General features: G+C 56.7%; 9 protein-coding genes across 9 annotated transcripts; 5 read left to right on the top strand and 4 right to left on the bottom strand.

Annotated features, from left to right (window-relative positions):
• Window positions 1-6,473: 6,473 nt before the first annotated feature.
• SDH3 (cytochrome b subunit of succinate dehydrogenase, Sdh3p) lies at window positions 6,474-7,476 on the top strand. The gene is made up of 3 exons (XM_047987093.1): window positions 6,474-6,562; window positions 6,702-6,780; window positions 6,949-7,476. Exons 1-3 carry the CDS (start codon window positions 6,523-6,525, stop codon window positions 7,391-7,393), a joined length of 564 nt encoding a protein of 187 aa, XP_047843077.1. The 5' UTR covers window positions 6,474-6,522; the 3' UTR covers window positions 7,394-7,476.
• A 34-nt stretch (window positions 7,477-7,510) lies between these two features.
• On the bottom strand, window positions 7,511-9,241 carry taf6 (histone H4-like TAF Taf6, SAGA complex subunit). The gene is made up of 2 exons (XM_047987092.1): window positions 8,780-9,241; window positions 7,511-8,681 (listed from the first exon to the last, which is right to left on the bottom strand). The coding sequence occupies exons 1-2, from the start codon at window positions 9,168-9,170 to the stop codon at window positions 7,681-7,683; spliced, it is 1,392 nt and encodes a 463-aa protein (XP_047843076.1). The 5' UTR covers window positions 9,171-9,241; the 3' UTR covers window positions 7,511-7,680.
• Window positions 9,242-10,368: 1,127 nt separating this feature from the next.
• On the top strand, window positions 10,369-11,532 carry JDV02_005774 (uncharacterized protein; the record flags this gene model as incomplete). The annotated part of the gene is made up of 1 exon (XM_047987091.1): window positions 10,369-11,532. The coding sequence occupies one exon, from the start codon at window positions 10,369-10,371 to the stop codon at window positions 11,530-11,532; it is 1,164 nt and encodes a 387-aa protein (XP_047843075.1).
• A 215-nt stretch (window positions 11,533-11,747) lies between these two features.
• On the bottom strand, window positions 11,748-13,237 carry JDV02_005773 (Alcohol dehydrogenase (NADP(+))). The gene has a single exon (XM_047987090.1). It carries the CDS (start codon window positions 13,021-13,023, stop codon window positions 11,893-11,895), a length of 1,131 nt encoding a protein of 376 aa, XP_047843074.1. The 5' UTR covers window positions 13,024-13,237; the 3' UTR covers window positions 11,748-11,892.
• Window positions 13,238-19,500: 6,263 nt separating this feature from the next.
• On the top strand, window positions 19,501-20,190 carry JDV02_005772 (uncharacterized protein; the record flags this gene model as incomplete). The annotated part of the gene is made up of 1 exon (XM_047987089.1): window positions 19,501-20,190. The coding sequence occupies one exon, from the start codon at window positions 19,501-19,503 to the stop codon at window positions 20,188-20,190; it is 690 nt and encodes a 229-aa protein (XP_047843073.1).
• A 189-nt stretch (window positions 20,191-20,379) lies between these two features.
• JDV02_005771 (uncharacterized protein) lies at window positions 20,380-21,496 on the bottom strand (the record flags this gene model as incomplete). Its single annotated transcript, XM_047987088.1, has 3 exons — window positions 21,062-21,496; window positions 20,886-21,008; window positions 20,380-20,819 (listed from the first exon to the last, which is right to left on the bottom strand). Exons 1-3 carry the CDS (start codon window positions 21,291-21,293, stop codon window positions 20,380-20,382), a joined length of 795 nt encoding a protein of 264 aa, XP_047843072.1. The 5' UTR covers window positions 21,294-21,496.
• A 1,010-nt stretch (window positions 21,497-22,506) lies between these two features.
• JDV02_005770 (uncharacterized protein) lies at window positions 22,507-23,177 on the top strand. The gene has a single exon (XM_047987087.1). It carries the CDS (start codon window positions 22,588-22,590, stop codon window positions 23,044-23,046), a length of 459 nt encoding a protein of 152 aa, XP_047843071.1. The 5' UTR covers window positions 22,507-22,587; the 3' UTR covers window positions 23,047-23,177.
• Window positions 23,178-23,741: 564 nt separating this feature from the next.
• JDV02_005769 (uncharacterized protein) lies at window positions 23,742-24,872 on the top strand (the record flags this gene model as incomplete). The annotated part of the gene is made up of 4 exons (XM_047987086.1): window positions 23,742-24,003; window positions 24,063-24,185; window positions 24,260-24,664; window positions 24,733-24,872. The coding sequence occupies 4 exons, from the start codon at window positions 23,742-23,744 to the stop codon at window positions 24,765-24,767; spliced, it is 825 nt and encodes a 274-aa protein (XP_047843070.1). The 3' UTR covers window positions 24,768-24,872.
• On the bottom strand, window positions 24,855-26,370 carry JDV02_005768 (uncharacterized protein; the record flags this gene model as incomplete). Its single annotated transcript, XM_047987085.1, has 2 exons — window positions 24,855-25,278; window positions 25,390-26,370. The coding sequence occupies 2 exons, from the start codon at window positions 26,368-26,370 to the stop codon at window positions 25,039-25,041; spliced, it is 1,221 nt and encodes a 406-aa protein (XP_047843069.1). The 3' UTR covers window positions 24,855-25,038.
• Between the last annotated feature and the right edge of the window lie 20 nt (window positions 26,371-26,390).

Below are 26,390 nucleotides of genomic sequence, written 5' to 3'. Positions count from 1 at the left end.
CCGTTAGGTTGGGCTAAGAGGACTGAAACTCCGATCGACACGGCAAGGGACTAGGTTTTCGTTCTTGAGTTGTAGATCGGGGGCCGTTTGAGCGGTTTGGGGTCGAAGGAGGCACTTTTTATACTGATGCTCCAACTGTAGTTAATCACAGCCTTTTCGTGTTCATTTACTGATTCGCCTAAGCTCAACCCGCCTATTCATGCTGCTCTGAAATCCTCGCGCGCGTTGTTTTCCATGTCTTCGTTACGGAATAAGTCTCGGCTCTTCCGAGATTGAGAGGCCTTCCAGCAACAATGAGCTACATTTTGTTTGATACATTCAGCGTGGACAAGTAGCTACGGGAAACCTACACAGTCAGTCACTGACAATATGGCCATTTCAGCCCCTGAGCTATGGGTCAGCACGTAGTCATTGGCTACATAGTAGAATAGCTTCAAGAATACAAGTCCCTCACTGCCTCCAGTCCTAATTCAAAATGGCCATGACGTTTTATGTGACCCTGAACCTCGCTTTCTGCTGCTCTGCACCCGGTGCAAATGCAAAACCCTGTCTTGTGAGGCTTCTGCACCGTCCCCATCCGGCGTATGCCAGAGGCTCTGCACCTCACCTTCTCCGGCCCCCTCTACTCGCGTCTATCAAAACTGCACATATGTCTGGTTCCCATAGAGAAACGTAGACGCGCTGCTTACGGCGTTAACATGCTGCGAAGTTATCCCGTTACTTGCACATTTCAGCCGTGCGCGGAAGTGGCTAGCTCTCCAGTCTGCTTCCAGCTTCTTGAGCGGCGCTTGATAAGCATTCGTTTCCTCTCTGAGTTAAGTGAACGTGATCAATTCGCGTATAGAAATATTTAAAGTCAAAAAGAGAGGGCCTCAACCACATAAATACCTAGTAAATCTCGGAAGCCTGGGAATACAGCTAGCCATGGAGACTGTTGCCAGCACTCAACGCCCTCCCCTCAGCCTACTGCAGTTGGAGCAAATCGGTACGCTACCGATAACGCGAGTCGTTTCTTTCACGCCCACTCGGCACTCAGGCTCGTTCCCAGGACTCTGCCACGCTGTCCACGACGCAATCAGAAATTGATAACGCCAGCAACGGACCGGGGCCGACTGTCCCATATATACAAGGCTCGTGCACCTTGAACATCTTCGGTAGTCGTTGTATACCGTACACATTGCTGAACGCTCGTAAGCTACAAGAGCTTTTTCTGGGAGAGACAGTGATGGTAGGCTGGGAAGGTGCTCTAAATAGCCGGGTCAGGCGGTCGGCTTGGAAGTGTACAGTTGCTTCGGATGTGATCTGGTGGTTTGGAGCGGGTATTCGGTCTCGAGTTTTAAGAAGGGATGTTGGTTGCGATAGTTGAAGACACTTCATTTTATATGCACCGTACAGACTAAGAAATCGTGCTTCAGAGCATGGCGATGGACGCTGAATCACGCGCATACCGTGACATCGATTAATTGTAGCCGCGACCACCCACGAGGTGGCCAAAATGCGCATGTACTTTCAACTGCATAACAATCGTTTTGCCAAGGATCTTATTAGTATGGCAACTGATTGTGGAAGCTGTCCTACCGCCGAAGAATGATCACGGTAGCCAAAGTGTCTGCTGGCCTCCCCACCCTTTTCTCATGTCTACCTTTCTGGGCACCCCCCGCAGTCTGGCACCCGAGCAATGACGCGATGTATGACGGCAACTTTCCGCGGACATCTAGGCTGCGGGAGGTCCTGGACTTGCTGGGCATTCCATTTTGCCAACGCTCCCCGGAGCTCTTCGCAGGATTTCAGCCTCGATGCGACAAATATGTGTGATCCACAGATCCGACATTCTCGGTACTCGCACCTTTTTGTGCACATGTCGTAACGCTCACCAGCATGTTGTCCAATCTAAGATGTTTCTTGGTATAGTAGAGAACGGACTTCCCTTCGTACGCGCCCTGCTTATGGACTTGGGGAGAACATCACGAAGCCAAAGGTGCTACGCAATGTCCGGTCTTTATTATAGTGTGATTTAGTTTGACACATGCAAGTATTCACTGTCAAATCGCAAGTGGTATACTGAATCATATAAAAAGGAGTTTGTGAGCCCGTGTTGTATCCTGGTGACTTGATGGGCTTGGCATGATGGCCAGCGTGATACTTCGACCTGGACATCGTCAGACGCCATTAAGTACAGCCTACATAGCGGTAGCATAGCACCATTCAGCTTCCCCCTGTATGGATTTGGGGCAATAGGCACGGGGTACCATTCGAGCGACGATATGACTTTCGTTGCCCATTGGCCGCGGGCATCCGGGCCTTTCACACCCCGAGTGCTGTCTGACATGAAGGCGTGTACAAAATGTAGAACACAGATAAGATCTTGAGCACGCTATATGCGCAGTACAGCCCTCCTACATGCGGCAGGGCATTCCGAAGGTATAGGCAGGGCGACGAAGGCCGTGAGCGGATATGCATAACTTCTTGGCTGTTAATACAGTCCCGATAGTTGTGGTACATGATACACATATTGGGTCAGCTGGAGCTGGCTCCGCGAGTCCGTTTAAGAATCTCGATGACCATAGGGAAGGGTCGGATGCTGGGCGATGAGCTCGCTTTCGTGGGCAGCTGAGGGGATCAAGAGGAAATCGGAATTCTAGTCTGTCCCTTTGATCTCTTGACGGGAAGTTCGTAGAAAGCAGCAGGAGAAAAGGCTGGGGCCGGCATCAAGCTCGTACAGACTACCATCTTATTCACAGGTACGGAATCACGCAAAGTACCTGATACACAAGCTACTCTGCCGTCATTTACTCTTCTAGACTGTCCTGTTTCATACAAGTTCCCTACAAAGAAGCTCGCGAAGGCACTAAAGCTCTGCTGGCCTCTCCATCATCCGAGACGGATCACCGCATTAAGAACTACCTGGAATCGGGTGTAAGCAATTGAAGCAACTCTACATCTGAGCGGCTATGTGGCTTCTACATTGTGTCGCAACGCTAATAGGAGGCCACCCGGGAGTCGACGCGCCTTTGGTTCATTATGTTGGGGCACCCAGGTCGCCGTCCCGACACCCCTTCGCCTCCCATCTCTCCAACTTGAGGCCGAAACTCCTCGCAGGGCGGGCCCGTTCGCGTCCTGATGAGCTTATTGTCTTCGCACTTCTGGCAGACGCGCCAGTCGTAATACACTACACACATGTTTGGATACCTTGTCGTCATCCCTGCAAGTGGGCTCCAGATATCCGGGCCGAGAGCCGTTTGAAAGCAACCACAAGAAAGGTACGCGGCAATGTCACAAAGAGAGAGGGCATTAACTCGTTTGAATGTTGTTTTGACAGGGAACCGAAATGTATATTCCTCAATACTTGAACGCTCACCATAGTCATTACCATAGGCATCCGTCGAATCACGCGAGCCCCTAGCATATCAGCGAGCTGGTCGTTGACGACCCCTGCTCCTGGTCAAGCTCATCTCCACCTTTGATCTACCATATACCTGACCACCTCGTCAAATGTACATGCGTGACGCCATTCTGAATACGGCCCTTTGCAGAGCGGGCAGGTGCATGAGTGGATTGTGCGCGCTTCAATAGTCAGGGCAGCACAATTTGGCTCTTTGCCTTTGAATCCTTCGGTATGCCACTTGACGCACGCGTCCACCAGCTCGTTGCAATCACGCGGCGTAAGCCAGAGAAAGTGCCGTGCGCCGCATTTCAAGCATTCTCTATAGTCCTCCCAGATCTTGCACATGCTCGATGATGGCGGCCGAGAGAGGCGAACGGGTTTCTTTTTCTGGCGGATATGTGTTGCCGAGGGGGGGGGGCACTACCGTCCAATCGACTAGTACTCCTCGTTTCGTAGGAATTCGGCTTGGCTCGGGCGAAGAGGGTCAGATCTTCGGATAATTTGGCGCGGCCAGGTGAGGGCTCTCCCGGGTTCTCTCGTCTGCGTCCCTATGGTGTTGCTAAGAGCAAGAGATTCATGCGTGATCAAATGAGATTGCTGCCCGTTCCATTGTTCCGGTGTGTGTGTGTGTGTGTATACATGTAAGAGAGAAAGGAGAGAGGCAGAGAGAGGGGTACGGGGAATGAGAGATATTAAATATTCTTGAAGACATGCACAGCAAATATAACTATCATCTCCAGCGAGGAAGCTGATTTCTTCTGGCGTAATGGTCTGACACATAGATTTCCAACGCTTGATAACTCCCGCCCCCGGCTGCCTGGTGCGCAGCTCAGCGGGCGGGAGCCGCATTGCCGAGCATGGCAAATGCGCTCAGGATAGTCAGTGCTCAAGGCAGTCGCCTATGACCCAATGCTTTGGCCGCTGCTTCTGGTATATCTTAGCAATGGTGCTGCACCAAACACAACTTCTGGGCGCGCGCGGCGGCGGCGGCCGGAGGGGGGGGGGGGGGGTTACCCACGAGTAGTATATTGCGGGCAGAATGCAAAGCAGCAGAACAGCAGACAGCGCATTCTCAGATGAGTTTGCAAAGCCCGAGACGCCTCTTGATCGTCTTCGTGAGGATAGGTGCACGGATCGACTCGCTGGGCCGCGTCTCTCGGCCACTCGGGCGTAATCACTCACAGCGAGCCACAGAGTCGGTCCCCGTGCGTTACTGCGTCGTTATAGCGTGTTGTTCTGAACAGTTTCGCAACTCACGGCCATGAAGAGTTGTCACGCGCTGTATAGGCGGCAGTCCCGACGCCGTCTAACTGGTCGCGTGCTTGGTGAACGTCAATGTCATTGGCCCCAGTCTGATACGAGAACCTACCCAGAATAAAGTCTGCGAGGCCTCGGCCCTCTGTGACGCCGTCTTGATCACTAGAGAAAATGGCATCTTTCGCGCCTATGTAGACCAGCTCCCGCCGTGAAACCCGGCGCCAAGGTCGGCTCTGGATGCATTGACTTGTGTCGCGTCAGGGGCTGGGCTGGGCCTTGACCACGTGCGTAGTTTGTATGCAACAACGACCGCCTGAGATGGGGTGCCCTGACGTATAAGTGCCACGAGCGGTTGCCTGCGCCATCTCATGCGTAAAGGTTTGATGTGCGCTACTTGTTTTGAGGAAAGCATTAGCAAGAACAAACCTTGTTGGCATTTGTACATCACTAAACCCTCATCTCGACGGTTCGATTCGCGCCATTGAATCCTTGCGCTTTGGACCCCTCTCACGATAACCTGTACGCACTTGACAATGTTGAAAGGTTGCCCTCCTTTTATCTGTCTGCGTGATGCTTTTCGCCACTGCGTCGCATCAGCCACCCAGACACCCAAACTCGCGCCGGGACGTGGACGGGCGCCGGGAAATGGGCCACCAGTGGAGAAAAGGGGCATGAGCCACCATATTCTTTTGTGCGCATGCCGTCGCTCGTCGTCCTTCCATATGCTTCGGCGCCCAGAGTAATGACTTAAATACCCCTCCCGTAGCGTTGCGACCCGTCGGGAAAGTCCGCGCGTACAAGTGGTACGGGCCACCACACCTCCGCGCAAGAAAGGGGGTTGCCGTGTGCCTCGGAGCACAGGGTATGCTGTCCGCTGTATCGGTCCAGGCTCCCATGTGCCACCATCCAGCACAGCATGCTAAATAATCAGTGCTTTACCCTAGTTTACCATTGAGAAGCCGTCGTATTCAGCAGAGCACTCGGACGCTGCGCTAGAGTGTGTTCAGAAGACGGGACTTCAATGGGAGAGGACTGGAGCTCTGTTTCTTTCCTCCACGTGATGAGGGCAATGAGAAGAGGAACGACGGCGTATATAGAGGAGTTTCTCCCTGACTAGCCCATTTCAACATTGCTTGAATGAGACTCGCCCGCCTCATACACTTGAAGGTCAGCTTGGCATCAGACGTTGCGCGCCGGGCATCAAAACCACGGATGCAGACTGTGGCAGTCGAATGGAAGTCATTGATGACACACTCCCGCATAGGGTATATCGTCGGGAGCGCGCCCTCATGCCGTTGGTCATTGGCATCGACAGGCACTTGATCAGCCAACAACACAACACGCCCCCATCCACCGTCCGTCAGTCGAGACTCAAGAGCACGACATGGCGCACCATCGCGTCTGAGCTCATCGCGAACCAACCCCAGGGCAGCTAATCCCGCCGCTGAAATAACTGAGCTCAATCGTCTATCGTCACTCTGCGTACGTGCTTGAGGACACACCAAAGCCTCACGTTGGAAGTGCGAAGACGAAGTATGAATGTCGTGCACGTGACTAGGCATATAGGCGAGCGCATCATCACGTGAGCCCCCGGGATGAGGAATTGTAGCCCCCTGATTGGCGCGCTGGACCGAGGAACCGAGTCTCTCCCACTCCCCCCCGGGCCCCGTCGCCGCCCGCCAGCAGCAGCTTGTGGTCTTCCCGACAGGCGGCCTGTGTCCGAGGAACGAATCACCGCCGGGGGTATCAATTCCATCATCGGAAACGCCTCTTCTCCCACCCGCCACTCCAACGTCCTGACCGACGACGAACTCGGCTCAATCTGCCCCCTCCCCCGACGCAGTAGCAGCAGCAGCAGCGACAGCATCACAATCGCCGCAATGATTGCCCAACGGGTCGGCGTCGCCGCCCTGCGCAGAGGTGCGTCCCGCCGCCTCGCCCCCCCATCCGGAAAGCCGAGGGAGAGGGAGATGAGCGGAAGCAGGCTCTCTTTGTGTTGCGAATGGCTCCTCGCTGTATGAAATGAGCTGGACTGAGCTGATGAATTGGCTTTGTGTAGGCGCGACGCCCAGCGTCTTCTTCAACCAGACCATCCCCAAGGCGGTCCTCGCCTCGAGCATGTCGACGTCGCAGTCCCGGTACGCACGCCCGCCCCCGAACCCTTGCCCGCCATACATCACTTCTATAGGCCCCCCCTCTCCCATATCTCGTCCTGTCAGTCCCGTCTGCTACGGACAGGGCAAAACCACGAGTGGCAGTAGCATTAGCATCATCATCAGCAGCAACTGACAAGAACCCTCCCGCAGCCCCATCGCGACCACCAAGCTCTCCCCCTCCGAGGGCCAGCAGATCCTCGCCAGCCAGCGCCTCCAACGCCCCGTCTCCCCCCACCTGGGCATCTACAAGATGGAGCAGACGTGGTTCGGCGCCTCGGCCTGGACGCGCATCACCGGCTGCACCCTCTCCGGCGCCGCCTACCTCTACTTCACCGGCTACCTCGTCGCCCCGCTCCTCGGCCTCCACCTCGAGAGCGCCAGCCTCGCCGCCGCGTTCGGCGGCCTGCCCTGGCTCGTCAAGGGCGGCGTCAAGTTCGGCCTCGCCTTCCCCTTCGCCTTTCACTTCATCAACGGCATCAAGCACCTCGTCTACGACATGGGCGTCGGCTTCGCCAAGACGAGCATCAAGAAGGGCGAGATCGCCCTGTGGGTCTCCAGCATCGTGAGCGGTCTGGTCCTCGCGTTTGGCGTGTAAGACGGAGGGAAGGAGTGCGCGTGTCACGGCGCCATGGGCGCGTTTCTACGGACCAACTGGACGGAGTTGATATTCGCTTAGGCATCAGGTGGGGGGACGGCGTGTGTCAGAGTAACCGGGTGTAGAATACCGCCGAGAAAAAAGGCATTCCTTTTGTTGACCTTCTACCTAGAGGGTCCCTTTTTTTCTATCTAGACTGGCGGGGGAAGAAATGAAGCATGCAACGATTCAATCCTGGTATCCGCCAAAACGCCATGCGCCGACCCCCGTGTTTGCTCTGTTTGTGTCTACTCCAATTGCCGCGCGTCTAGGACGGTGCGGATCAGGCTGCGGTTATGCGACGACGCGATGCGCTCGCCGACAATGGGGCCGATGAACTCTTTGAGGTCCGCCACCTCGGCGTCGGTGGGCGTGCCACCCACGCCGTTGATGGCGTTGTCGGTGCGGCCGGTCAGGGACGCCACGGCCTGGACGAGTCCGTGCACGAGCATCTCGTAGTCGATGCTGCCCTCCGACTTTTCCTTGAGCGGCTGCAGGATGCCGGCGTCAAATGCCTTGAGGTTACGCAGGACGAGGACGCGGATGGCCTCAGGCCCGCCGGCCTCGAGCAGGCCCTGGATGGCGCCGTAGAGGACGGCGGGAGGCTTTGTAGGGTCGAGCAGGTACTTGAGGCATGTTCGAGTGAGCTTGGGGCGGAGCAGGGTATTTGAGGCGGCGTATTTGCGGGCGATACGGCCGACAAGGGAGGCAGAGAGCTGGCGCAGGTCGTACTGCTCCTTGAGGGCGTCGACGCCATCGTCGGAGCCAAGCTTGCGAGCCATGAGGCAGGTGAGGGCGGGAGCGGAGAGGGAGCTGGCGTAGGGGTCGAGGAAGAGGCTCTTGTTCTCGATGAGGGCGTTGGTGAGCTCCATCATCTGCTTAAGGGTGAAGGTGTCGTCGAGGTGGTGGGTAACGCGATCCATGACGAAGTTTATGAAGTAAGGGACGAGCTGGTGCAGGCCCGGGTCGTCGCGGACGGAGCCGAGGGCGGCGTGGCGGAGGCGCACCACCTCTTCGTCGGGGTTGTCGTCGAGGACGGCGGCCTGGATCTTGTCGAAGTACAAGATGAGCTCCTTGCTGACGATGTGCTTGACAGAGGGCTTGATGGAGATGTTGTCGTTGCCGGCGAGGGCGTTGAGGGCGGGGTTGGCGCCGGGGCCCTTGGGGAGGAGCTCCTGGGAGCGCGAGTCGGCCGTGGTCGGGTTCTGGGGGATGGAGGGCTGGACGCCCTCGATGGCGAGCCAGTGGGCTGTGATGGCATGACGCGTTAGCGGGCGGCACAGAGAGACGGACAGAGAGAGAGCAGCCACAGAGACGCGACCGTCGACGGAGGGGGCAGGGGCCTACCGGTAAAGTTCATGTCGCGCGGGACCTTGGGCAGGGGCGCGTTGATGAGCTTCTCAAAGTCCACCTCCTCGTCCTCGATGTAGAAGAGCGGCTGGCCGGGGCCGAGGCTGGCCTCGCCGTAGCGCAGGGGCCGGGTGGAGTCGTAGCCGAAGAGAGGCTCGACGTCGAGGACGCGCAGGGCGAGGGAGACATCCTGGACGGTCATGGTGGTGCGGCGGGCGGCGCGCATGAGGCGCAGGGCCTCGACGAGGATCTGGCCGACGCGAAACTCGACATCCTGCTGCAGCGCCTTTTGCGCCTCGTCGTTGAGGGAGGCGATGCCGACCGACTCGGCAATGTCCTTGATGTTTTCGGCGTTCCAGAGGAGCTTGGTCTTGGGCTCGGACGCCATGACGGCGGCGGCGACGAGTGATGTCGTGGAGTGGTGAGCCGGAGTTTGGCGATGCACGAGGTGGAGTGACGAGGGTGGGATGGGGGGAGGTTGGTTGGAGGGAGCTAACGGCCTGGGGCACTGCTGAGGTAAACTGTGGGGCGAGGCGCTATAGTGGACAGCTGCGCGCGGCTGTTGAGGTAGCCTAGTGGAGTCTAGTGATTTCGCCTTGCTGCATAGGTAGCACCTGCAGCCTGGTCGAAACGGCGGTACCTCATGGAGTAACAGGACCATAATTCGTGATGGGCTACAGCCTCCTAACCGGTTGCTCCCGAAAACTGGGCATTTTCTGCTGGCCATGTGCCAATCCACGGCAGCATTCGGAGCACCGCAGTCGTGGACTGGTGACGAGACTGACTGACACACCCAAACAGCCCTGTGCAACTGTAACCCCGGATGCTAGCGGCTGTCGCTGGCCAAGGTAATAGTAACTGCTAAAGCAGGGCTAAAGTAGGGAACGCACGAGACATGTACGCCTCTTCACAAGGGCAGGGGAAAATATGTCAACACTGCCCTACCAGGGAGGGAAACCAAGTGCCGGGTGGCGGCAGTTGATGAGACGGGCTGCATTTGCATTGCAGGCACTGGACCTACCAGAACAGGGGGCATGTGCCGCTCTGCTCGGGCAGCTGAAGGCGACAGCCACAGCCGCGGGCCCGCTTATTCACAGGGCTTGTTCGCCCCTGGCAATCTTCAACTTCAGGGCGGCTCCCGTCCATCATTCCTGGGCTCCTGACCGCCCGCCAACAGGCCCGTCCCCGGCGCCCACAATCGGGGCTGTGCCGGCTGAGACACACCCGACCCGACCCGGCCGTCACCTGCGGTGGTGTAGCGTTACTTACCTAGCGGGCCGGCGCCTGATGACGTCCGCCCTTGAGCGCTACTGGTAGTACCTAGAGGTCCCGGCGAAGCGAACGCCTCCCGAGGTCTTCTCAGTACCTTCTATTTCCTATTCTGGCACTGGACCGCCTCCACCGGCCGCGAGTCGCTGTCCGAGACAGGCCAAGCAGCCAACTAACTTACACCTCGACTCCTTCATAATAACCTCGCGGCGCACCTCGCGCTCCCTCTGCCTTCCCCTTTTCACTCAACACACACGCGTCTTGATGGGGGCTTCTCGAGCCATCTCTGCTTCACACGCGCGCACATTGTCAGAATCATGTCCGTCAGGCAATTACCCTGGCGCCAGGCGCTGCTGGCCCAGCCCAGTCGACGCGCCCTGACATCGCAAACCTCCTCCGCCTCCGCGTCGTCTGCTTCCACATCCGCCTCCACAACCCCTGCGTCCTCTGCCTTCTCCTCGCCGCGGCTGCACCAGACCATGACGCTCCCCGACGGGCGCACCCTCGGCTTCGCAGAGTACGGCAACCCGGCCGGCGCCCCGATCCTCTACTTCCACGGCTTCCCGTCGTCGCGCCTCGAGGCCCAGCCCGTCGCCTCCATGCTCTCCCACCTGGGCGTGCGCCTCATCGCCCTCGACCGCCCGGGCTTCGGCCTGTCGAGCCCGCAGCCGGGTCGACGCATCATCGACTGGGCCGACGACGTGCGCAGCTTCGCGGGCGGCAATGGCCTCGACCGCTTCGCCGTGCTGGGCACCTCGGGCGGCGGGCCGTACGCACTCGCCTGCGCGTACGCCCTTCCGCGGAAAATGGTTGCCGGCGTGGGCCTCTTTGCCAGCGGGCCGCCGTGGGAAGCCGGCGCGCATCACATGTCGCGCACGAGGCGGGCGGCGAGGAGCATAGCGATGCGCACGCCGGGAGCCATGGCCGTGTGCACCAGCGCCATGATCGGTGCGTTGCGTTGGATCGCGACGCGCGAGGTGGTGGCGCGTCGCATCGACAGGTGGTTCGCGGCGGCGGCGGCGGAAGCCGAGGGAGGCGACAAGGCCAACGGCACCAGCGAGACCAAGAAGAATCACGGCGTCAAGGCAGCAGAGGAGGGCAAACGGGGCGCCGTCGCAGAGGAGCAGGACAGGATCGCTGCCATAGCCGCCCAGAGGGAAGAGACGCTGCGCATCGTCCTCGACGAGCCGTTTGTGCAGGGCGCGACGGCGGCCGTAGAGGAGCTGCGGCTGCTGTCGAGCACGGACTGGGGATTCCGGCTCGAGGACGTGGCGTACGACCCGGTGCGCATCTGGCACGGCGAGGAGGACGCCAACGCGCCCATCGCCGCCATCCGCTACCTGGCTGAGCGCGTGCCGCACGCGGTGCTGACCGAGTACGCGGGCGACAGCCACTACACCATGGCCAAGTACATTGAGGGCGCGATGAGGGAGCTGCTCGTCGACGGAGGGTGGGAGAAGGCCTCTGGCGGCGGTTCATGAGCGATGGGAGACGATGTTTCCTGCAAACCGACGGCAGGACTCTGCATGAGTTCGATTCGAGACGGGCAGCGTTGTTCTTGGCCAGCGTGGAGGCTGGCTGCTCGAAGGATTTGTTCGATACGAATGGTTTGGATGTCCGTAGAGGTGGTACCGGCGACGACACTGGGATGCTGAAAGATTGCATCTGAAATTCGGATTCATGGCATAGACGGCGCACCGGACTTGGTTCATTTTGTATCAGAAACCCCCCCAACTCCGCATCCCTGAATTCTCATACCCACCAACCGCCTATATATACAGACTTACTGTTAAACGCCCCCCTGGACCACTTTACCGTGCCCGGTCTACTAACATGTCTATCTAGGCTTTAAACGCCTTGTCAAAGCCCGTCAGGGTGAAGCGGTAGTGGACCTTGTTCTCCTTGAGGCGCTCGACGGCCTGCTTGCAGCCGTCCGCGGAAATGTCAATGGTCTCGACCCAGGCGCGCACGCCCTTGTCGGCGGCCAGCTGCAGCATGTCCTTCATCTCCTGGTTGTTGCCGAGGTGGCTGCCCGTCAGCTTGGCGCCGTTGGCGGCAAAGGCACCGGCGCTGAGCTCGGGCAGCGGCTTGTCCGGGATGCCGACCATGTGGAAGTCGCAGCCGGGCTTGAGCAGCGAGAAGTAGGTGGGCAGGTGGAACTTGTCGGTGGCGTCGGCGCAGTTGAGGATGAAGTCGAAGGTGTACTTCCAGTCGTCGGCCCAGGCGCTGGCGTCCTTGTCCCCATCGCCCTTAGCCCCCGCGGCCTTCGTCACGATGACGCCCTTGGCGCCCAGCTTGCGCGCGTCGTGGGCCTTGCCGGGCGAGTGCGTGAGGGCGTACGTCTCTGCGCCGAGGGCCTTGGCCCACTGCAGGGCGAGGTGGCTGAGCCCGCCGATGCCCACGACGCCGACGCGCTTGCCCGGGCCGACGCCGGCGCGCACGAGCGGCGAGTAGGTGGTGATGCCGGCGCACAGCAGCGGGGCGACGGCCTCCGTCTCGAGCGCGTCGGGGATCTTGAAGGTGAAGAAGTCGTGGGCGCGGATGTGGCTCGCGAAGCCGCCATGCGCCCACGACCCGTCCGGGTACTGCGCGTTGTACGTGTCCACCATCTCGTGCGGGCAGTAGCACTCCTCGGTGCGCGGCCGGGCGGTGCACAGCCGGCAGCGGAGACAGGCGTGGACCTGAGCCCCGACGCCGACGCGGTCGCCCTCCTTGATGCCCGAGGTGGTGACCCCCTTACCGACGCGCACCGCCCGGCCCACGACCTCGTGGCCGACGCACAGGGGGCCCTCGTAGTCGCCCCAGCCGCCCGTGATGGTGTGCACGTCGGAGCCGCACACGCCGCACGCCTCGATCTGCACGTCGATGTCCCGGTCGCCAAACGGCTTGGGCGTGAGCTCGGCCCGCCGGAACGTGCTCCACGTCTTGGGGCCGTCGACGCAGAAGCCCTCAAAGGTGTCGGGGTAGCCCATGGTTGCGGGCGGATCGCTACTATCGTTGTACGTAGTCTTCCAATGTGTGTGTATATATGATGTACCTTGCTCGATCCGGCAGCCGGGTCAAGGGGGTCGTTCAAAAGGGGGTGCGTGTATTCAGGGGTAGATGTCGGGGCAGGTCTCGTGTGCCTTGGATGCTGCGGTGCTACACTCCTTTGATCTGGAGCTGGGGCGATCTCTGCAGTGTCCATCAGGGTAGATGGGCTGCATCAGATATATATACTCCCGACAAATAGCACCGAGGGGGGGCACGGCACTGCACCGTGGTCTGGCGTCGGTGTCGTCGCGGTGAGGCGTTCATGACGTCGGTCATCGCCAGACGGCGTAAACAAAAAAAAAAAAAGCGGGCGATCCTAAGGCCCTCCACCACCATATGTCCCCCGCGTGTGCTCGCCGCGCTAAAGACGGATCGCTCAGAGATGGAGGAAGAGGAGTCGAGACTTCTCCCTCTCTCTCCCGCGGCCATTGATCTATGACGACAGCGCGTGGTATCGCGTCTTCTTCAAGGGGGGCGGGGGGCAGACCAGCTTTCCCAAGAGGACCACTGGGAATCGTGATGATGATGACGATGATACTGCTGCGGTGCTGCGGCGGCGGCGGCGGCCAGGGCGTATCGCGTAGGACTGCCAAAGGAAGGGGGGGGGGGGGGGGGGGGGGTTCCGGGGCTATGTCTCGCCCGATGGCTCGGCGCCCCGATTCTTGGATCTGTGATGGGAAAGTGTGGAGTGCCGCCGCCACCGCCGTGGCCCGCCGGAGCTTTCCTCCGTCAACGGGGGACAAAAGTCAATGACGTGTAACTTGTCTCTCACATGCTGGGCTGCGGCGGCGGAAAGATGCCCGATGCCAGATGCCAGATGCCAGAGCAAACGCTAGAAACCTTCTAGAAGCAGCAGCAAAAGCGGATAGAAGCCGGGGTGCATCCATCTACGTGGCGTTTTCCTCATCCACGGGGCGAGTAATGTGCTCAAAGCGGGAGCAAAGGATACGTCACCAGGTGGTATTCCCCCTGGGGACGCGGTGCGGTTCGTGGGGGTGTAGCCCTGGGAGATGGGCTTGGGCGGCAGAGCCAGTAGAGATGCTGCGCGGAGGCGAAAGACGATCAATATCAAGTCGGGTAACAAGTGAGCTGCGTAAGAAAGACGCCGCCCCGTTCAAGGGTTACAATGTGAGAAATGGGCCGTGTTGAAGCCAGCAGTGCTCGTGCTCTCAACTGCCAGGTCACGACATGGAAAGGCTGCAGCCAGGTCTCTTGTGTGTGACGCCTCGGCCCTTTAAGAAAAAAAAAAGACGTAAGACAGCTATGCGTCGTTGACTGGAGCTTCGGTGAACCCGCAGCCCGCCCGAGTTTGAGCGTCAAACGGTAGTGCGTGCTGCACAAAGCTGTAGGCGAACCGCAACGAATGACCACGTACCCGTGCGCTATCCGTGGGTTTATCATAGTCGAGAAAAGACACAAATGACTTGTCGTGATGCGTCGTAACCAGAGCGCAAGGAGTGATGCGTGCATTTGAAGTTTTCCTGTGTGTTATCGCCGGGAGAACGTGAATGGCCGTGCACCAACACAACATCGAAGGGTATGTGGTGTCTGGCGGCGGGATAGAGTTGATGCCACACTCACTCATCAGCTAGTAAGGGCAAAAACAGTTGCTTGCTAATGGTAAACGTGCTGGTTGTTGGTGAAATATTCCACCTTTCTTTTTTGCCCTTCCTGCAAAGTGCGAAGGGGTCTCTCTTTACAACTGCCATTGAATCGTTTCAGAGCGAGCCTGGCAGTCATCGTTCCTCCGGCGCTCATGTCGGTTGTCCCTTCCAATAGTCGCCTGCTTGGACCAGCCGTTGTTGGCCTGTTCAACTTTCGAAACCTTGCGATTGCGCGGCCTTTCCCCCCCCGCGCGGCCTAACCGCAGCGAGGCCTGTACTCTAGGCCTGTACTCTAGGCCTGTACTCTACGTAATTAAATGCGTAATGTCAATGTACTTGGAAAACATGCAGCCCGCGGGCGCAAAGGCGGGGTTCATAGGATGACCCCGACGACATGCGCAGCGGCTCTTGTGTCTCGCGCCAAAGTCCTGCGTGGCATGAGGCTCGTCATCTTACCGAATCAAAGCGTCGTTGCCGATGGAGCGTGAGGCATTTAGGTACCGTTGGTAGTTGCGAGAAACATGACCAGAGGGAGCATGGGCGCATAGCTGTTGAAGAGACTTGATGGGCTTACGGAGGGAGGAAGAAGAGGAGCTATGTAGGTGGCCGAGAGAGAGACAGAGAGAGACAGAGAGATTCGGCGATCTGGGAGGCTGACCAACCCATGTATAATACCAACTACATACAATGTATCGTCCATAGCATCCCACCGCTCTTAGGTATCCTTGCATTGGCAAGACAATCCCCCGTAGTGCAAACCTAGGGTGCATACTTAGCATGCACTCTAATAGGTAGTTAGGCTCATTAACCTACTCTTCTACCGCAGCTGTTAAAGCGATAGCGCATCCAGACTTCCCATTTCTCGGGATGCTCCGAGGTGCTGATGTAGTAGGGATGCGTTGCCCAAAAGAAACCACATGATTGTAATAGCTGCCCGCATTCCTATATATCAATATATTAGTAACGAATATCCCCTAGCTAGTAGTAAGAGTATATACATACTCCTTTAATGGGGTTTCCATTCCATAACTGCTTAGCATATAATGCTTCCTCTTGGGATTGATATCTATGTAATATCACATCGCCTTCCCTTGGGAATTGTCCGCGAATAGCAAGCGCCACGGGTAAGAAGGAGAGGAAGAGAAGCCTCATAGTTGCTATCGGATGTCTTAAGAGTTCGAGGGTTCAATGGCGGTTACGCAACTAGCTAATATAGGGTCTGGGGGACTATAGACGTCTTTATATAATATACGCGTTATCATATTAGCATTAACAGAAATAATATATATACGTAATATTATCCCTAATATACGATCTAGGTAGGAGCCTAATAGACGTACGTATGCCTATAGTATCTATTAAATATATGGGGCTATTATAGCTCTACCCGGGCGAGTTATATTATATAAGGGTATTACTATTTCTATAGTAGCAATACTAATATATATACTGCTTTTACGTATAAGTTTAAGTTATCTCGTAAGGAGTATTAGACCTAATACGATAATATTTATAGTGCTTAAATATAAAGAAGTTATATAGGCGATAGCTAATAAAGAGACTTAATGGGCTTATAGAGGGAGGAAGAAGAGGAGCTATATAGGTAGCCAAGAGAGAGAAGAGAGAGAACCGAGTAAAAGAGCCGGCTAACTAGGAGGCTAACTAATCTATCCGTAATACTAACTAACGTTACCCATTGTCACACCTCTTAGTTAGTTTCCGCAGGACCCACCAACGGGTAACTAGTCGTCCCCGTAGGCTCCGGCCGATAACAGTATATACGCCAAGAATTCCCACCACCGCCCTTAAACTTCTTCCTAGTAGCCCAGCATTCCCCCGTAAAGCATTTCTAGGGTGCATATTTAGCATCCACGCTGATAGGTAGCTAGGCTCGTTAACTTACTTTACGGGATGGTTGCGTGCGATAGCGCTTATAGACTTCCCATTGCTCGCCCCATTGTACCCCCTTGTTAAAGTAGGGATGTAATGCCCAAGCGAAAGTGCATTGTTTAGACAATATGTCGTACGTCTATATATAAAAATATATTAGTAACGTATATCCCCTAGATATTAACAAGAAGATAGATATACTCCAGGGACGGGATTGTCATTCCAGCGCTCGACGTAAGCCATAGCTTCACCTTCCTCTGCAAATATGCAAGCTAGTACATCGTCTTCTCGTGGGGGGTGTCCCGATCTTGCAAGCACCACGTACAAAAAGAAGAGGAATAGTAGATTCATTATTGCCGTCGGATGTCTCAAGAGTTGGGGGGTTTTATAGCGGTTCTTGAACTAACTAATGATATGGGGTCGAGGGCACTATAGGCGTCTTTATATATTCGCGTCATTATATGAGCATGAACATAAAGAAATAATATGTAAACGTAAGGTCAGCAATAAATTGGCCGCAATGAGAGCAATATATTATCCATTGCGTACGATGTAGGTGGGAGCCCTGATAGACGTACGTATGCCTATAGTTCCTGTTGAATGCACGGGGCCATTGTAGCTCCACCCGGGCGAGATGCACTAGATAATGGTATCATTATCACTATTCACATCGCAGCAGTACCATACGCAGCATACCACGGCTTTTACGTATAGGCAGGCTTGATGGAGACCGAGTTATCTCGCGAGGGGGGTGGGGGGTTGGATTTGACACCGTGATATTCATAGTGCTCAAATCTATTTGATTTCGATTACTTTAGAGTTTAATGATGTATCCTGGGGTCAAAAGACTGGAGAGGGAGTGAAGATTATAACTGCCGCCAGAGTTCTGCGTACGCTTTGACCGTGGCTGCTATCCTTACATGCCACTTGCTGTCGCTGGCAGACAGTAATGACATCCTATCAAGGTACGTATTAGGAGTCATAGAGGGTTACGTAGGGCGGTTGCCCCTGAGGATGGCCAGCATGGCATCACGATGACGAGGACTCCATCTTTAGAAGGGTTCGGGGATATCGAGAGCCATAAGGGGGGGGGGGGTTCTTTCAGAAACACCTGCCGCATGTATCGGAGCAACCTAGCCTAACATCGTCACCGCGCTTCGAACACATAGACGAGGTGTCAAATTACATCCATGTTATGAGTCCTAAGTCACTATATTTTTTCTTGTTGTTCTTCTCGTTGTGCGTAGGACCCCTTTCACGCGGCGTGCCAACTACAAGCAGACTGCGATCCACTCTCCCCACGTCGACTGTGTGACACCACATCTTCCCGTCGCACACTTCTAGAGCGTACGTTCAGAATTCGCGCTTATAGGCAATAAATAGTTCGTGAACATACCGTGGTGACGCAAGTAGCTTCGCCGGGACGAAGAATGATGAGCCAGGAGACATGGCACTGTCCCTCGCTGCTTACTGATGGAACAGGATCAAGTGCCCATTTGAAGCTACACTTGTGAGTGTTGTGGTCACAATTCTGCATGAAGTCAATTTGGCATTGCGTGGCCCTATGTATTGACTGACAGGGCTCATTCATACATACCCCCAAGATGGTGTCGCTATTCCGCTGCCACACTTCAGCTTCAGCGTCGACTTTCGATGTCTCGATCGTCTTCCAGAGCTCATCGCCTTGGAGAGCCCACGTCAAACCGGCAAGCGCTAGGGGAAACAAGGAGAGGAGAGGACGCTTCATTGTCGTTGTCGGATTGTCTCGTGAAGTGCTGGGCGGGTACTTGAGGTGATTCTGGGAGTTCTTGGATTGTGCTACAACCAACTTGAGTCCCAGGAACCCATGGGGGTCTTAATATACACTTGCCAGGCGTATTGAGGCTTGTGAAATGGAAAAATAAAAATCAATTGCCTGTCACGTACGAATCGAGGGCGAGCTTGCTCGTATTCCGTCGTGGCAGAAGCAGACGCAGAGTGCCCCGTCCTTCACGTGTAGGCAGCTCTGACCGAAAGCCGAGTGATCTTCACAATGTATAATCATTTACGTAGTAGATTTTGACTTCAAAGCCGCAGGGGCCTAGGTCTACAGGTCGAGATGACATAGAGATTGCGAATCACGCTAGGGTTTCGAGTCTTTTTTTTTTCAACGATGGCTGCTATCGTCAAGTGCCGCTTCCTGTCGCTAGTAGATAGTGGAATTGTATGAAATATACGCAACATACATAGATAATCCTGCTGCGTCGCGATAGACATGACGTTTTTCTTTGTATTACAAACTGTATTGCCTCGAGTGCCTCGTCCGAGCCCACGTGCAACGGCTTGCGCTCGAGCCTGTATAGGTCAACAGAGACCACACGTATACTTGACAAAGTCAAGCGTCGTGGCCGCCGTGCTAGGCAGAAAAGGCACCCCATAGCACCCCCTCACTGCCCGTTCCATCGCCTCCCGTGCCCCGTGCCCCATGCCCCGCGCCAACTCCTCCAGCTAGGCTCAACTCGCCTCAAAGCCCGCCCTCCACCGATCGGCCCGGCCCAGCCCAGCCGCGTCATCCACTAGGGGAGTGAGTTGCTGTCTGACGTGGAGTTCTAGTTGGGGGGTTTGCCTGCCGAGAGGTGGCGTAGCTGCACTGTGTGAAAAGGTGACCCTCGCTACGCGCGGCACAGCGCTGTTGTGGGAGGACTGCATGTTTATGCTCCGATTGATGGTTACATCTCACCTGTCTCAGGCTGCCTCTTTTCCCTGTTCACTCCCTAGCAGGAAGACAGTCTCATCAAGCAGCCTTGTTTCCCCCCTTTTCTTGACACATGTTGTACCGCAGGTGTCGACGATAGTACAGGCTCACGAGAAGACGGCGAGGCATCCGCAGCTCTCTCTTTCTCACTCTGCATCTCCATCTCTCCATCTCTTACGGCATTCAACATGGTCGAAGAAATCAAGTACGCCCGAGTTGATAGTGACGCCAGCGAAGATGGAGAAGGGGGATACCAACGGCCCCTGCGGCGGCGACGGCAACACCGAGGATGGGTCTCAGCGCTGGGCTCGTTCCTCGTCGGCCTCGCCACCATGGGCGCGGCCACGGCCCTCTATTCGGCCCTCACGATGCCAGCACAGCACTCGCACGCGCGCAACCTCCCGCACGCGCGCAACGGCACCGATCCCGACACCGGCCTCCCCCTCTCCTGGTCGCACGGCGACTGCGGCAACTCGCCCGAGGACGCCCGGGCGCGGGGCTGCCTGTACAGCATCGTCCTGCACTCGTGGCTGCCGGCGTCCTGCCTCACCGACGACGACGCGCAGGACGCGAGGGACATGTACCGGGGCCGCCAGTGGCCCTACGAGACCGCCGCGGGCCGAAACCTCACCATGTTGGAGCTCGGGGCCGGCGACTACGGGCACTTCACCACCACGTTTGACTGGCACGTCGCCCACTGCATGTACGTCTGGAAGAGGCTGCATAGGATCCTGCTGGACCCGACGCAGGAGCTGGACTCGTACACGGCCAATTATCACCACACGAGCCACTGTGTCAAGATGATAGGAGGTCACCCAGAGGGCATGAAGGACTCGGGCACCAAGATATTTGTCAAGTATCCAAAGTGCGCAAAATAGAAACTCCTCACTTTGAAGCCCATGTAAGCCGGGCGACTTGATGTTGGCACTACGGGGTCTTCTTCGCCGGTGACTAACACCCGGTGTGTCACTTGCGCAAAATTACACCAGGCACCGATCATGAGCGTTTACAGAGATATAATATCATATAATGAATTTCGCCATCACAGTTTACTGCTATTGGTTCTCTCAATCGTGTCGCAACGGCGCTCCCATTACGTGCTTGGCAAAGTCCAAGTCCGTCGTGGCATGGTGCTCTACCGCCCAGTCCCGAATCTTGTCAAAGTTCCTGCACGTGTGCGTCGTGTGCACGTTGCCAAACATCCTCTGCTTCTTGTCGCTCCACTCCCAGTATATGGTGCTAATGTCCGACGAGCACTGAAGCGACTGCCGCAGCTGCTCGTAGCAGTGCTCCATGTGGAAGATGTTGTCGGCCGCCTCCTCCGACTCCGACGTCAGGTCCATCGGGTAGGCGGCGGGGTACACGAGCTTGCGCAGCATGTTGAGGCAGTGCAGCTGGTGGAAGACGTCGAGCTCCACGATGTAGTGGTCGGTGTCGTACGTGAACGGCGTGGTTGCGTTGGGGAGCTTCGCGGCCGACTCGGGGGATATTGCGGATATCAACACGTCTGGAAGTTATAGAAGTGATGAGTTTCATATACCATAAAGCCCGACGGTTCGGTGACAGAACAAACCATTGTACATCTCATCCCATACGGCGTCCACCTCTTTGGAGGACCCTTGGAACTTTGACTTGTCACCCCGCAGCCCACCGGTGAAGACAACTGTTTCATACTCGACCGCAGACAGTGCGGGCGCTGAAGACATGTCAGTATGCTGCCCTTCATAGAAAGAGATTCAAAATGCTTACAATATATTTCATTTGGGATATACGCCTTGTTCGGGTCGTGCCTTTGCAAGATCCATGTGGCGAGCAGGGCCACCAGCAGCGTCACGTTGAGCGCGCCAGAATACGGCAAGAGACGCGCCCACCTTGCTTCTCGCCTTGAAAGCCTTCTCGAAGTTGTGTACGCATCCTTTTCTTCGTCGGCTAGGAAAGGCACCTCATCCGAGGCTCGATCACTGGTGCTGCGATTCATCATTGTGAAAGGGACTCAAAAAGCTCAATGGAGAACTCCCCTGGATGAACCTCGACTATCTCCTAGCAAAAGAGACTGGAGATGGCTCGCGGCGTTGAGTGTTTCTCTGAGCCAATCCAACACAAAGCACACGCAAGCAAGAAGTCGGTTGCTGTGTAAGCTGGTCCAGAGTACGTTCGTGCAAGCATCTAGTTACTCGCCCATACGGTACCGTGCGGCATGTACTGTGTGAGCAGGGAAGCACCACGAGAGCCTGATTGATTCCCACCCGGCGCCCATAAGCCCATCTTCTCGGAACGTTGCATCTTTTCTACTTTAAGAAGGTGGCATCCTGCCCGACGGCGTATAGAACAAGCCTTGCATCGCACTGGTGTGAGATCTCCTTCACGTCACTGAGTTGGGTTCGGGTGGCTATTGGTCACGGCATGTAGAGTCCGGTAAGCGCTATGGGTAGTTGCAGACGTAGGATGGCGTCTCGACGCAGAAGGATTGCATCAACTGGTCAACCTCGCGTACGCTATGTGAGACAATCGCTCACTCACAGACGCGCGTAAGAAGAATAAATAAGCAAAATGTCAATGGCAATTGCGACTTCTATCCTGGAGCATAGTATTGCCCCCTCAGCCTCAATAGACAACTTTCGGACCCCAACATGAATGAAGTCCATATGGCCTAAGCCGAACCGAGCTCTCTCCCATGCCAACCTCTGATGATGTCAAGGACAATTGAGGTCGGTCGACCGGCGGCAGTTTGAGATGGAATCACGCAAGCGCGTGGTGATCAAAATATCCGGATAAATGGGGGTAAGTGGTACGACTGGACGCATAGGTCTGGAGAGGTAAACTAGTCTTACTGCATGTGCAGTGCAGGACGCATCTTGGTGAGGAAGAGCCGGACACTCCACTGGACAGTCAATGAGGACGTGGCTTACACGAAGGATCGCCAGCGCCCATCTTTTCCTCGGCTAGTTAGTTCCTCGAATTCTACCCCGCGTAGAGGATGGAGGGGTATTCTGAGATCAAGGACGAGACGAGACGAGACGGTGATCATGGCGGGTGACACAACAGTCGGACAGGACGCAGGGTCCCCGCCAGCGCGCTGCATTGCAACGTTCCGAGATTGAGGCTTTCTGCTTTAGGGAATTCGTGGTCAGATACTCATACTGCTATAGATATCCAGTACGTCCATAGTGTCTGTCTTGTCTTTGCAAGAGCAACACCGCGATATCACAGCAGCACAACTCTTTTCCAAACACTCATCTGTTCATCTTGAAAGAAAAAGAAAAAGAAACGCCAAAATGAAGGCTGTTCTGCCTATCGTCCTCGCGCTATTCGGTGCCGCCATCGCTGCGCCGGTTCAGCCAGAGAGCGCCGACAGCAAGCGCTCCGAGGCTCAGAGCCCCGATATCTTGTACAACAACCAGGCCGGCTGGGGCAAGCGATCTGAGGCCCAGAGCCCCGACGTCCTTTACAACAACCAGGCCGGTTGGGGCAAGCGTTCCGAGGCCCAGAGCCCCGATATCCTCTACAACAACCAAGCCGGCTGGGGGAAGCGCTCCGAGAAGCGCTCCGAGGCGCAGAGCCCTGACGTTCTGTACAACAACCAGGCTGGCTGGGGGAAGAAGCGTTCCGAGGCCCAGAGCCCGGACGTCCTCTACAACAACCAGGCCGGTTGGGGGAAGCGCTCTGAGGCTCAGAGCCCTGATATTCTTTACAACAACCAGGCTGGGTGGGGGAAGAAGCGTTCCGATGCTTGAAAGCCGCGATTCACTACATGGCGCTGCTGAGTGACAGGAAATGATGTACGAGCTTAGATCATCACTACCATGAAACGCGTGGTGGCGAGCCGAAACTTAGTCTTTGCGAATACAACTCGAGAAAACCCAAGCTTGCCATGCGTAGAACTCCATAACCCAGCGGCCAATGTGATAAGAGTGTGACTGTACAAGACCATGACCAAAACGACTCCTCGATAGTACTATCTGTCCCACTCTTCCAAGACAGCACGTCGGAGCATAATGGATTCCAATCATAGGACCTGTCCCTCCAAGATCGTAGCGCTGCATGTAACCTTGCAGAAGGAACTAGCGCGATCCTACTGCAGATATAGTCAAATACCGCGCCGCTCGAAGTCTCAAAGACTATACGAGTTGCCACTTGACCCCGCACCTCCGCGCGTAGAAGTGCAGCATGTGGGGTTTCAAGTTCCGCCAACGAACGATACTATGATAGCTATGCGGCTAATAAGTGTTGCGACGTGTGCTACGCGAGGCGAGGCGAGGCAACGGGTCCGAGGTAAGCGCTAATGGCAGTGCGTCGGCACTGTTGCATCCGGAGTCAGTCAGCCTGTTCGTATGTACGCAGCTCGCCAAAGTCGTGCCATCATCGCTCACCAGTTGCGATCACCACAGCTCGCAACATCTGTGTTGTGTGCTTTTTGCCAGGCAACACGATGTATTCAGAGAGATCTCTGGAAAAGGACAGTGATCCTACTGACTCGCAAGACACAGAGAGTCTTTTGAGTCAAGATAAATCCCAGGAACAGCTCTTATTATCATCATCACAGCCGTCCACATCTAGGCGAAACAAGCGACTGATAACGCACCTCCACATCGCCGCCTTTGTCTTTTACAGCGTCCTTACCGTCACACTTTACGCATGGAACGTAAGAATAAATGCGAAGAAATGCGACTGTGAAACTGCCGCGGTCTATTGTAAGTAGATGAAGAAAGAAAATGCGCAGATAAATGTGATTGCTAATCTGAAGTTGTAGCTCCCGCAAGAGCAGCCATAAAATACGAGAAGCAAACAATCGTACACAATCTCGCAGACAATGGCAAATACAGAGGCCCGCCGCGACCAGAGCAGGACGCAGCATGGGAGGACCTGTTGAGATGTACGGAAGTCCCCCTCCCCCCCAAGCCCCGACGGAGAGAGCGCGCCACGCTGACAAGAAGGTCGTCGTCAAAGACAACAACCTCCGCGTCCAAAAAGAAGACCTCGACAAGGCAAACGCCACTTCCGTGCCCCTCAACGACGCCCAGGGCGGCTACCTCGCGACGCTCGACGTCTTTCACACGCTGCACTGCGTGAACAAGATGCGCAAGTCGTACTACTCGGACTACTACCACGACCCGAACCCGCTGGCGGACCAGCGGGAGCACTTTGACCACTGCGTCGACCTGCTCCGCCAGGTCGTCATGTGCCACGGCGACGTGTCCCTGCACACGTACGAGTGGAAGGACGACTACAGGTGGCCGTGGCCCAGCATGAGGACGACGCATCAGTGTCGGAGCTGGGACAGTTTGATGGCTTGGTCGAAGGAGCATTACGTCCCGAGCTTGACGGGTCCGATATTGTCGCATCCGACGTTGGGTAAGTCGGTTGATGATGGGCGTGTCTGTCCTGTGATCTCGCAGAATGAATGCTGATTTTCGTGACAGGTACATCGTTTCGAGGAGATGAGCCTCATAGTTGATATCAGTAATGGGGTGGTGATGGCACGGTAATCATACGCCCGGATGGTAGTATTAGACATGGCAATCTAGAAGTCGTAGCCGATTATCCATTGTTTCAGTGCCGTTCAACGTCAACATGGCTTGTCAGTGACTACACCTGGAATTAGAGATCCATTCAAGAGCAGAACAGACGTATGCCATCTAGCACCACCAAGCAAGCAAGACGGGCTGTCTGATGGGAAAAAACATGGGCAGTCGAGCGAACGCTCCCCATCAAGCAGCAACCCCTCTTCACCCCATGACCTTCTCCAGCAGCGGGTAAATGTCCTCGTACAGCGCACAGCTCGCGTCCAGCTCCGTCCCGTTGACGGGCGTCGCCCCCCCGGTCTTGACGTCGCCCACATCCCCGAGGCTCGCCACGTCGAACGGGAGATACGCCTGCTCGCCCGTCGCCGGCCAGCCCGGCCCCGCCGCCGGGTTGCGCACAAAGGCGCCGACCATGCCGCGGAAGTAGCGCGCAAAGGCATACAGCTGCGGCGTGAGCGCCGCGGGTCCCCCTTTCCCGCCTCCTCCTCCTCTTCCTCCTCCTGCTGCCCCCTCTCCTCCCGCCGAGAGGGACGGCGAGAAGAACGCTAGTAGCACGTCCGCGCCATGAAACTTGCCCAGCCAGTGGAACTCGGGCGGCAGGAGCTCCGCGATGGAGGCGTTGAAGTACCCGCGCCAGACCGGCTGCTTCTTCTTCTCCTTCCTCGCCACGTCGTCGTCGTCGTCGTCGTCAGCAGCAGGCACCGAGGCGGACGCACGCGCGAGAAGCCGCATCGGGCATTGCCAGTGAAAGGCGGTGTATATCGCCGCCGCGACATCAAAGTCCGTCTCCAGCGCGGGTCCTCTCCTCCTCCTTCCCCTCCCTACACCATCCCGGTAGTACTTCAAGATGGCGTCCCGCTGCGCCGCAGACACGAGCGGCTGCGGGAGGTACACCTCGAGGAACCGCTCCATGGTCACGTTGCGGTTCACCAGCGCGCGCCCTTCCTCGGCCATGGTCGTGGACAGGACGGGCACCCGGGCCGTCCTCCCCTGCCGCCACGCCGCCGCCCGTCCCGACGGCACCGTGATCCCATCGGCGATGGGGCTGTACGCCACGCCGGCGCGGTGCATTGCCTGTAGAAGCGCCCCGGTGGACACGTTGCCCATGCATGCGAGCGTGCCGCCGCGCCGTGCCGTTGGTACATCTTTGTCGGCTCCGCGGCGGCCGCTGCAGCCGACCTGCTCGACGACGGCGTCCCAGCTGCGGCTGTCGTCGGGGCGGCTCGCCAGGGAGAGCATGCCGAAGGAGTACTCGCCGCTCGACATGATGGCGGCGCGGAACGAGGGCGCTGGCGCCGGCCCACGATCTGCTTTCGCTTCTGGGAGAGCGGCGGCGGCGGCGTGCATGTGCAGGTCGACAGACATGGAGCCCGCCGACTCGCCCCAGATGGTGACCTTGGCCGGGTCGCCGCCAAAGGCGCGCGCGTTGGCCTGCACCCACGCGAGGGCGCGCCGCTGGTCGTGCAAGCCGAGGTTGCGCTGCTCAAGGGGGATGTCCGGCGCGTTGGGGAATCCAAAGACTGCGGCATCACACATATGGATCGTCAGCCCTGAGG

The sequence above is a fragment of the Purpureocillium takamizusanense genome, chromosome 5 (genome assembly GCF_022605165.1).
Source record: "Purpureocillium takamizusanense chromosome 5, complete sequence".
NCBI classification, from domain to species: Eukaryota; Fungi; Ascomycota; class Sordariomycetes; order Hypocreales; family Ophiocordycipitaceae; genus Purpureocillium; species Purpureocillium takamizusanense.
Note: the sequence above shows the minus strand (reverse complement) of the source record. Positions and strands in the feature narration are given on the sequence as shown.